The 12,147-nt window shown below is 37.7% G+C and overlaps 1 protein-coding gene across 1 annotated transcript in view; it reads left to right on the forward strand.

Moving 5' to 3' along the window:
- The window catches only part of si:ch211-266k8.4 (TBC1 domain family member 9), a 43,349-nt gene extending 38,644 nt beyond the window's left edge, over positions 1–4,705 (forward strand). Inside the window, exon 15 of the mRNA XM_051884883.1 lies at positions 4,348–4,705. Within this exon, the coding sequence (XP_051740843.1) occupies positions 4,348–4,441 (94 nt within the window). The 3' untranslated portion in view covers positions 4,442–4,705. The remainder of the gene's footprint in view (positions 1–4,347) is intronic.
- The last annotated feature ends 7,442 nt before the right edge of the window (positions 4,706–12,147 follow it).

Consider the following 12,147-nt stretch of genomic DNA (forward strand, 5'->3'; position numbering starts at 1 on the left):
TAGGATTTGAATGAAATCAAAAAGCTTGTCACAGTGAATTCTGGGTTTGCCTTATCTGGGGTTGATACGTGCCATTCTTCCTTAGTTTTTAGCCAAAATATTCTATAGTAAAAGGTAGATTAAGGTTTTGCAAGAGAGCAGTTATATAAATATTAAATGTTGGTTATGCAAAGTTAATATCTGTATTGATAGAAATCTGAAGGTTGAACCTTTGGTGAGGTTTGTGATACTAAATGAGGAGTGCGGGTCTTTGGACTTTGGCCATTTCATATTCTTTAACTATGCAAATATTTCCCAACCGAAAGGAACGGTCCGGATCTTTCTCTGTCACACACACACACTCACACTGCACACAATCAATGTGCTGACATTTATTACTTTTGAAGTGGTGTAAAGATGCCACTTCAAGTTTCTGTCAAGAATCTTTCTCTTTCTGCACATTCATATATATATATATATATATATATATATATATATTGCTATTTTACGTTTGCAGCTTAAACCCTTTCAAGAGTATTTAATGTTTTCATTCATTCCACTTTAGTTCATATATGTAATTCTTCAGTGCAGTTATGTTTGAATTGTTTGAATATGTTTGCATATCTTTAACTGACCCAAGGTTCAGTTTCTGGCTTTGTCAAAGGTAGTTAATGGCTTCTCAAATGTACAGTACAAGGTCCACCAAAACCATTATTCAAGCTCACTCCCATTGTGACCACATGAATACTAAATGAGTTTAGCCACCTAAGTGTAATTTAAGCATGAATATTGATAATTAGTGGAGTCCCAATTACATCTACAGGGTCCAAAAGTTTGAGCCCATTAGTGAAAAGCTTTTACTGTGCATGCTTTTCTTTATTTTCTTTATTTTATTTTTTTTATTAGGGGTTCAAGCATGTAGCGCTGAAACCCTATTGTAATTGTTAAAATTTCCAAGGATCAGTATTATCCCCTAAAAGTGATCGGGTAGACCAAACCGTAAAGTCATAGAGACTTGAAACTTTGAGGGCTGGTAGTACTCACACCATCAACAACGTCACCGTCGGCTCACCCCGATCGGCCTGACGGGGGCGCTACAGCAGCAAAATGGCTCATAACTCTTAAACCGTTAGGCGGAGGCTCAAGTGTCTTATATCGTTGGAATCCTTGGCTCAAGTCAGACAATTTTTAAAAACTTACTTTTGCGAACTAGTCCTAGGTTTTTGGCGTGATCGGAACCAAACAAGTGCAGCAAGATTCTCTGGAGTCTGATTGTCAATAATAAAGTTTAAATTTCGATTCACGGTCCCTGAGGGCCGCCAAAACGTTCGAAGTGGGTGGAGCCACTTTTACTAAACTGGCTATAACTTGTGAACGGAATGAGATATTTTCATTAATCTCAGCACACCTATGTAAGAGCTCATTCTGTGGTCATGTGAAAAAGGATGTGGCGACTGGCCACTTGGTGGCGCTATAACAGGAAAAACATGAAAATGGCTATAACTACTTCACCGTTAGTCCGATTGAATTGAAAATTGGCATGCAGTGTCTTTGTCCAAGGTGCCATGATTATCTATGAGGACACTGATGTATCTCAGAAAACATGTCCGCCATTGGCTAATGAATTTTGAGCAGCATTCGGACAAGTTTTTAACGGAGGCCGATCGGAACGAAACTCGCTGGGCCTGTTTGACTCACAGCCCTAGAGGGCTATAACTGTTAAAAAGGTGTAAAAACCATATGTTTCCTATGATTAATGGCTGTAAATGGTCTTTTCCATTTATGATTGAGATGGTTACATGCTTGCTAAATAAAATGTGCTTAAAATGTTACGCGTGTGCTTAAAAGGCCTTAAAGCGTTTGAACCCCAATAATTGCTGCTCGCAGCTATATTTTATTTATATGTTTATTTTTTAAGATTACTTGAAGTTTACATAAATTTCTTAGTATTTGCTTTAATGACAGCATACATATTTAAATATTTCAGAATACTAAAAATGTCAGGTTTTTTTTTCCATATTTAAATGACACACATGCCATATTTTTAATGTGCTCTGAGTTTTGGACCCAATAGCAATTTTGTTTGTGTGATGTCTGGTATTCAAGCAGTTACACAGCTCCGTAGGTTGTCGTTCTTCTTTTCATGCTTTGTCTTCAGGGCTTTGTCACTTCATTCCAACCCGTTCACATATGTCTAAGTCACACTTGGGCAATGTTATGCTGTCCATTGTCAAGAGGCCAGGAAGGTTCTTTTGCTAATGAACCAAGGAATTATAGATATTTGGTAAACCCATCATCTGCAAAGGTGCTTAAATTGGGTCTTTGCTAGCCTTTCCATTTTTTTTTTTCACATCCTTTTAACCAACAGCAGCTGTCTAGCACATTTATAGAGAGTATGCGCCCAAAAATGTCATCCCAAACCCATATGACTTACTTTTTTTCCATGTAACACAAAAGGAGAAATTGTGAAGCATGTTCACGCTGCTCAAAAAAGCACCATAAAAAAACCCTGCACTACATGTGAATTATTTTTAAGCTGAAGAATAGGTTTGTGTGAGAAGTAGAGGAGAATTATTTTGTATACTCAATCTTACACATAAGAACCAATGGCATTCGGTGTCATTGATGTCAAATCTGTTTGAATATGTGAATTAATGGCCGTCGGATCTCATTTCTGTCCATCAAGACCCTATGAGATCAGTATTACTGGCCATTCTTCACCTCCATTGTCCACCAGGCTGCTCCGTCTCAATGGCTCTCGCTGTGCCTTCTGCACCTCACAGAACCGACAAACGGCTAAATCCAGCATGGCTAAACTCTTCAGAATAATCTGCTTAAACACAATTGCGCTGGACCCCAGAGAGTGTGTGGTGGTAAGCAGCTGGTCCATACGGATACACACATACTCCCATCAGCAACTGCTGCATATGATGGACTGCAGAGCTCTCAGGCTGTACAGCGGAGCTGGGGAGCTTGAAAGAGACACTTTGTGGTATAGCATTTTTAATCTGAAAGTATGCTTAGCACGCCGTTTAACCACCACTGGGCTTGTGTTATGCTCTTTGGATAGAAAACACTTTTAAAGTGTTAGTTCACCCAAAAATTAAATTTCTGTCATTAATTACTTACCCTCATGTCGTTCCAAAACCATAAGACCTTCGTTCATCTTCGGAACACAAATTAAGATATTTTTGATGAAATCCAAGAGTTTTTTTAATCCCTCATAGAAAGCAACATAATTACCACATTCAAGGTCCAGAAAAGTAGTAAAGACATCGTTAAAATAGTCAACGTGACTACAGTGGTTCAACCTTAATGTTATGAAGCGACGAGAATACTTTTTGTGCGCAAAAACAAAACAAAAATAACGACTTTATTCAACAATTTGTTCTCTACCCTGTCATTTTCCAACGCTGTTTACGTTGTAAACACAGTGCAGCGCTTCCGGGTTCTACGCCAGAACGCAGACTCAGTATTGGCCGATGCTGTTCACGTGACCATCATGATGCAAGCGTGTGATGCTGACGCAAGAGCCGGCCAATACTGAGTCTGGTAAATTGTAGTATTACAATTAAATAATATAGCGTAATAACAGTATTTCAAATACTTTATATTATATAAGTAATACTTTCTACTAATGTCTTCATTAGAGGACCATAGGCAGTGCACATGGTCAAATATGCTGTGGTCATGCATATTCATTTTTATATTGATTGTACAGTATCTAGCAGGTATAACTGAATGAATTTCAGTTCATACAAGACTAGTACAGATCCATTCAAATTTTTGGTTCCGTTCTATTTCTGTTGTAGTTGAAAAGGCTTCATTTAATGGGAATGTTTTCATTCAAAGCAGGTTCATTGAACATAATTATTTTTTGAGTGATTATAAGTGCAAGATGTTGTTCAGACAGTACCAAAGTGAACGGCACAGCAGGGCGAAGTGGTATTTTGAGCGCTCCTGAGAGACAAGAGTGAGACAATAAAGGACGAGAGTGCTCTTGTTGCCTGAGGTGACTTTAGCTGAGAACAGCTCATGCTTTTAGCGCTCAGTTTAGTAGAGCACAAGCTGCAGGGCCCGTAAGAGCAGTTGTTACAGCTGGCTGTTATAATTTAGAAGTTCACGTTAGGCTACATACATGAGATGTGCATTATTTCCCTTGTAGTTTTAAATCTATACTAGATGTAATTTTAGGTATGCAATTCATTGAGGCATGTTCGCTCAATATTTTAAACCTTGTTGCAGATTCAAATTCGTAAGTGAACCATGACCTGGGCAGGTACATAGGACTGTTTCTGCAATTATTGTTTTGAAAGTCATTTTGACCCACACCTTGACTAACTACCTCTTTTGTGTTTTTAAACACAGGCATGTGTCTGCACAGCGTCCATCACTGAACGAGAGAAACTTCATCAAGTGCCCAATGACAGCAAGTCAAGTGCGAGAATCGCAGCTAATTTGAGACCACGTGGGACTCGGTATGGAACAAGGTGTGCTCACTTCATAACTGCTCAATGAAACAATTATTGAGTGTCCTGGAGTCAGGCCCTGTCTGACTCCTCCTTTAAAGTCTCTGGCGATGTTGCTAATGTGCACTACGAACTTTGTGAAGGTTAATGTATGAATTTACCTGTTTTTTGTCTGACTATTCCATCAATAATTATGGAATGTCCATATTTTAATGTAGCTTTTATAGTCATTTAATAAAAGATTAATTCATAATAAACTTTATGGCTTTTTGTCTTTTAATTTATGTCCTGTCCTAAATGGACTTCTCTAAATAGCATCTGTACTGCAGTACATTTTCATGCCAGAATCATGTCTAATCATTCATCCATCCATCCATCCATTTCCATCCTGTTAGGAATCATTTTAAAGGCACTGTATGTAAGTTTCGCCGCTAGAGGTCGCTTATTCAAAACAATAACAAAGGCGTAGCTTGATGATGCCGGGAATGAGCATGGAATCATGGGAGTTGTCATCTTCACCTCCACAGCCAATGGAAAGCAGTCCAACGGGACTCAGGCAGAAATCGTGTTCATTTAAAGTTTTATTAACGTTATTATCATGGTATAAAGCAGGGGCCGAGAGCCCAGGACATTTTACTTCGCGGTTTTATTATGCTTATATGCTGTAGTTACATTTGATCACTTAAATTCATAGTTTTCTGTCGATATATATATCCAAACAGTTGCTCACCTGTCTAATAAAAACACAAAACATATTAAAGGTTCTTTGGTGTTTACATGGTTTCTACGGAAGTAAAACTGGAAATCAAGGGTAGCACGGATATGACGTCATTGACATGGGCTATTACACTGGTTAAAATTGCTGATTTCTCTCGATTTAAACATTGTTGGAAACATTTAGGATAATGTAAGTACACAAGTCAACACATAAATAACATTGTTCTATTGGTTTTTTGGTATATCTTTTTTTTTTAAAGATTTATTTTTGCCGTTTTTGCCTTTATTATGATAGGACAGTAAGCAGACCGGAAGCGAAGTGGGAGAAAGAGGGGGGGATGGGATCGGGAAAGGTCCACGAGCCAGAACTCAAACTCAGGTCGCCCGAAGCACAGTGGCGCTATATGTCGGTGCTGCCCACGAGGCTATCAGCACCAACGGTTTTAGATATTTTAATCCAAAAATCGTACATATTGTGCCTTTAATTTTCTTGCCATTGTTTAAAAAATCCATATGCTAAATCAATTAGCAATATATTATTACTTAAGTTGTGTCTAAGCTTAACCACAATACATTTTTAAAAGTGTATCCATTTAAAGAAATTCTTTAAATTATCACACAAGACTATCTTTTTTACAAGAGTTCAAAAGGTACTGCATAACAGCAGTGATCCTACTTCAGAGCATCAAAGATGATTGTTTTGAATGTCTGTGAGATAATATTCAGGTCAAATCAAGGTACAGTTTTTAATATTGTGTATAATTCAATGAAATTAAAAGCCATGCTTGTTAGAGACTAAATTAACAGTGTGGATCTATTGTGTCCCACAGGCCTCTCTGCTGTAGATCCACGACCTCCTCCAGTAAGAGGTTGGTAGTAGGAGTATAGTGACGAGAGACAAAAACATAGACAACTTTTTTTTTTTTTTTTTTTTGAAGAGTGTGAGAGTGTGTGTGCTTTTGCGTGGGTGTGTCATAAAGTGTCTGAGCGTCACGGCCCTGTAATTATCTGAGGTGTTAGTTTCAAATATACAGCGCCACACGCGAACGAGCCATGCACTGATGTCATGTAACAGTGGATTAGCCGGTTTCTGTTTTTCTCTGAAATGTTGTTTATCTCCTCTGTTTGCCCCGCTTCATACCCCTTGAAGGCCTTTTTCTGTTTGCAAGTGAGCATTTAAATTAAGTCCTCAAACGCTCCACATTCACACACGCTTTGACATCAATGGCAAGGTGAATTTGTAATTGTGTGCCTTTCTCAACGTGTCTTACTGCTAAATCAACATGAAGAGCAGCGTAGGAAGGGCTTTATTCACATACTGTTTGCGTGAAAAGCTGATTGATTATCCCGAGATAGTCTTATTATTAGTCTTGTTAGATTTAGTCTCACAGACCTCGCACTTTCACCGGTTGACTTCACCTCAAATGAAGTTGGAGGCTTGGAGAAGAGCCAGTATTTCAGTTCTTTACCCATTCAAAGCATTTTTAATGACTCAAATTAACTTTAAACTGAATATTATTCACTGACTAATACTGAAAAGGTTTTTATGGCGCTATTTACTACAACATACACAAATTAAAACTAAACACGAAGCAGTAGACCATGCAGAGAATGTTTTTGGTGCTTTTCATATAAAGCTCATAATTTGAGTGTTATGGGTGGTTGTCAGGGCGTTGCTCTGCAGTTGCTAAGGTGTTGTTAGTGTATTGTTAGGCCCCGTGTCCACCAAAGCGTTTTTTCCAGCTGTTAGCGTACTTTTCCAATTGTTTTCACTGGAAGCGCCGCGTTTTTTAAACGCCAGGAGCGTACCGAGGTGTCTTTTTCACGCTCAAGCGCTGAGAGCTCGGCGTTTTTTACTGGTCGCCTCGAGCTAAAGAATGTTCAACATTGAGTAAAACGCTGCGCTCATCACTGTCTATTTAGCCAGCCGTCCAATCAGAGTGGAGGAGGGGCGGGACAAATACTACACCGGCCAACTGTCACAGCATTCTTGCTGTACAACAACATCAGTAAGCAGAGAACGGAACAAAATGGATGAGAATTTAATATTGCTGGTCTCCGAACATACATAGCAAGTATTCCACATTGTGTCGACATTTTTAGTGTGAAACAAATTACCTGCAAAATCAATTATAAGTAACAGTGCCGCGGATATTCCGTATCATAGCAACAAAGCGTCTCAACTGAAAAAAACCGCTGCGCAGCTGAAGCGCTCTCAAGCGGCTAAAAACGCTTTGCTGGACACGGCCTAATCAGTTTAACTTTTAAAAAAACGCGTCTCGAGACCTTTTTTCCCATTCCACTGCCTGTGTCTCACGTTTTTCAAAGCAAAAACGCATTCTGTGTGAACGAGCCCTTAAGCAGTTAACAGTGTCCTGGATGGTTGCTAGGTTGTTCTAAGTAGCTGCTTGCTGGTTGTGGTGTTCTGGGTGGTTACTAGGTTGTTGCTAGGGTATTCTGGGTGGTTCCTATGGTGTTTTAAGTGATTGCTAGACTCTAAGTGGCTGCTGGGTGGTTTCATATGTTTTCCCATTCATTCAGATTTCAGAAAATTTCTCAGTAAAGTCTTTAAGCTTTTCACCAGTCCAACCAGCTCTGAGATGAGTCACAACATTGATTGAAGAAAGAAAAAAAAATTAGGGAATAATAATAGGGAACTATAATTCCATGAAGCGCTGTGAATGGCTCAAAAAATATTTAGCCTAATTAAAAAAAATCAGTAGGATTTTTGATAAACTGACAAACTTTTGAACATGTATAAATATTGAATTTTAATTTATACTACAGGACTGTTGAAAGCTTGAATCTGATTGGTTGAAAAATGTTCTAAGTTGTGCAGTTATTTTCAGGGAAACGCACGGCTAAGGTAGTTCCAGACAGGGCTTGACCGCATCACATGCCTATATCACTTCGGCAAATGATTTCAGTTATTCCAAATACAGCCTACAATAGCAAAAGAAACAAAACCCACAACGACACCGACCAAGCAAATAAATATAGTAAACAATAGAATAAATATGACAAATTATTTCCATGTTTTTTGCCACAAAATTACTAGAGATGCATCGATACTAAATTTCACTGCCGATACCGATAGCCGATAATTCACAATGATATCGGCCGATGCTGATACCGATACTGATAGTTTGGTTTTTCTTAAAGAAAAAAAAAAATCTCTCCCAAATAATGTTGCAAACTATACAGGGAACCCTCTCATTTGGTACACTACAATATTGGCGGTTACAATTATATTCAGCTGCTGTTTATTTTCAGATATAATAGTTACACTCAAATAAAAACTGAAGTGTATAAAACTTAGTATCACATAAGGTAGTTTTCATAAGCACTTGTCTTCATGGCAAATTTGCACAAACATATAATTAACAGTAAATAAGCTCCTCTCTAATGTTTTATATGTAGATAGCTAAGGAACTGTGAACATTGGAAAACATTCCTGAGGTAAATTTGACATGATGTGACATATTGTTCACAAGCTGTTTTATTGACGTCTTTCCGCGGTTGAAACACAAATAAAGTGATGACATGAGACATGATACATTCTGGTAAGTTGTACAATATATTTCAACATACCTTTGATGTTCATTCATGTTTTTCGAGATATAACTTGTATTGAAGAGGAAGAAAAGACTCGCGCTCCGAGCTTCCGCCTGAATTGAGGCATAACAGCGATCTGACACGTCACATTTAAGAGCGTCAAAACGCCATTTATTGTTTGAATTTCATGATAAAATGGACAGAATTTGAAAACTGAAACTTTAATTATCAGAGATAATAAAGCACAAATCTTTTTGCGATTATTGGATGGGAGGCGCTACAAATAATATTTGATGTAGGAAAAAAAACGAGCCTGCTTTAACGTCACTATTTTTAAACTGTTAATGCGTTAAAATTCAACACGAGTGATTTTCTTCACACACAGTATGTATGAGTTGCAGTCTGAACACGTCTTTCCACACTGTTTTGATTGACAGGATATAATCGGCCCTGACCATCGGCAGTTTGATAATAATAGCTTTTATCGGCCGATACCAATTGTTAGCCGATACATCGGTGCATCTCTAAAAATTACGGAAAGCACACACATTTCTCCCGCTCTCTCTCTCCCACTCAAACGCACATATACAGTTTGGACACACTTATTCGCACAGAAACATGATGTCAGCGCTGCTCTGACGATTTTATGAGTCAAAGAGTTGAGCAACTTAAGCTACATGACTTTTATCACTAGTGAGGTAATAACACCGCTGTTCTTGAAGCAGATAAATTTACAGTTTCTATTAGTAGAGACGCTGCTCCCGAACACTGTTGAGAAACGCACAGACTCAAGTAATTCACATTCTCTCTCTCTCTCTCTCTCTCTCTCTCTCAACTGCATTAATAACTGCATTACCCTCCTATCAAGGCTCAAGCCTCCGTTACTAGCTCTAAAATGACATTTTGGAATTAGCAATGGAGGCGTGGGATGATATGCGTAAGAAATGAGTCCTACACACAAGAGCATTTTAAGCATAAAAACCTGACAAATGTCTTGAAATACAACATCTGAACAATGTTTTGAGGTGTGGTAACCGTAGTATAAATGGAATAATTGACTCCGGTCTGTTGAATTATTAGGAAATGATGCACACCCTAGTAATATAATAATTTCCACGGCCCGTTGTCAGTTATTCCTTACATATGATATATAAGAAGTTTGAAGTATATGAGCTCTATTGGAGTAAAATAATGGGATTTTTATGTCTGCAAGCTGCACTTTTCGGTTGCACTGTGAAACACCAAACCTATATATTTTAGCAGAGGAAAAAAATATTTTCTTTTAAGAATGTCGAATGCATTTGCTACTATACAAGAAATTCTTTCATAGTACATTGCACATAAGGGCCTTTGCTTTCTGTGCTCTGAGTGTCACAACCCCTGTGAGACACTGCATACCTGTGTCAACCCGCTCCCACCCATCTCCACATAATCTATTAGCGTAGTGACCTATTAAGTCGAGGAATGCTTTGAATGAACCTCCATGACCTTGTAATGGCTGAAAGCCGCTAGTTCAGGATCAAAGCCGTAAGGTTTGCTGCTCCTCTGAAATCTGAATGCACACAGAGGTCAGCTTTGTTTGTATTTGAGAAACATCCCCGTCCGTTTGAACCTTCTCCTCTCTGTAATGCACTCATTAATGCAACGCACCATTTATATTTCATCACAAGAAACGCATTAAAGATATTGTTTGTGATGACAAAGCGTGGGAAGACCAAAATCCGCATTGATCCTGTTTGCATCTTGCAGTCACCTTGTTTTGTTTAAATGAAAATGAAAGCCACCAGAAAAGAGTCAAACATTTACAATGAATTTAACTCTGACTCATTCCGATATGATCCAGTTTCCCGAGGTTTCCAGATCATTTGGCTTTTTGTCAATGTTTTGCCTGAAGGCCTAATGGAAGTCAAGTGCATAAATTCAGCCTGTTTAAAGCAGATACCTTTAGGCCAACATGCTATGTTGTGTTTATAGGGGCTTTTATTTGGCCGAAGGTCAGTTTTCATGTTGTTCAGGTCGGGACAGATGAGAGGTGATCTGCCCTGAAGGGGTGTCTTGGTCTGGGGGCTTCATTCAGGATGTAATTTGTCTCCTTGCTGTTCTCAGAAGTGGCTCTGACAGCATATGTTAGGAACACGTTAACATCTGCCCAGACTGTGTTTAAAAGCTAAGAGGGCTTAATTATTGATCGCTTCCTAGAGGCTCATGAGCTTCCGCCTCTGAAGAAGGTGTCTATGGCGTCTCTGTGAAGGTTTTGACAGCAGTGTTAAGTGAGTCTTACTCTCCTCTGTTTCTGCCACTGTGTCATTTCCAGCACATCTCTAATGAAGTATTGTGTTTAAAGGGTTAGTTCACCCAAAAATGAAAATTCTGTCATTAATTACTCACCCTCATGTCGTTTCAAACCGGTAAGACCTTCGTTCATCTTCGGAACACAAATTAAGATATTTTTAATGAAATCCGAGAGCTTTCTGACCTCCCTATAAACACCAATTTCATAACCAATTTCAAGGCCCTGAAAGGTAGTAAAGACATTGTTAAAATAGTTCATGTGACTACAGTGGTTCAACTTTAATGTTATGAAGCGACAAGAATACTTTTTGTGCGCTAAAACAAAACAAAAATAACGACTTTATTCAACAATTTCTTCGATGCAACAATGTCTTTACTACCTTTCTTACGGGTTTGGAATGACATGAGGGTGAGTAATTAATGACAGAATTTACATTTTTGGGTGAACTAACCCTTTAATAGCATTCTGTGATGGAAATGATGATTTTGGAAATACATTTTTAAGGAATAAAATAGCCGACTCCTTTTTCTTGCTGAGGCTAAATTCACAACTAGCATTTTATGTATCCTGAATACACACAAATAATATTCTTTGTATAATTTCAACAAAATTACAGCTTGATTGGAAATGACACAGATTTATATAATTAAAATGTATAATTTACATGTAATTTACAATTCTTTATTGAAATCATTTTCATACAATATATATTGAAATTATTTATTTTTGTTTATGTGATTTATAGTTTTAAATGTAATAATTCATGTATTTATAATGCTTAATCATATTTTACACTGCAAAAATGCTTGTTTTTTATCTTGTTTCCAGTCCAAATATCAAAAAATTCTTAAATCAAGAAGCATTTTCTAGACGAGTAAAAATTGTCTTGTTTTCAGAAAAAAGTGAGATTTTGCTTACCGCATTGGCAGATTATTTAGCTTGTTTTAAGGAAAAACTAACTTAATTTGGACTTATTTTTTCTCAAAACAAGACAATAATGTTTACTTGTCTAGAAAATGCTACTTGATTTGAGAATTTTTAGATTTTTGGACTAGAAACAAGACAAAAACTCTAAGAAAAGCATTTTTTGCAGTGTAAGATTTAATACCATTCTGTGATGGAAATGATGATTTT

Source organism: Ctenopharyngodon idella, chromosome 24 (genome assembly GCF_019924925.1).
Source record: "Ctenopharyngodon idella isolate HZGC_01 chromosome 24, HZGC01, whole genome shotgun sequence".
NCBI lineage: Eukaryota > Metazoa > Chordata > Actinopteri > Cypriniformes > Xenocyprididae > Ctenopharyngodon > Ctenopharyngodon idella.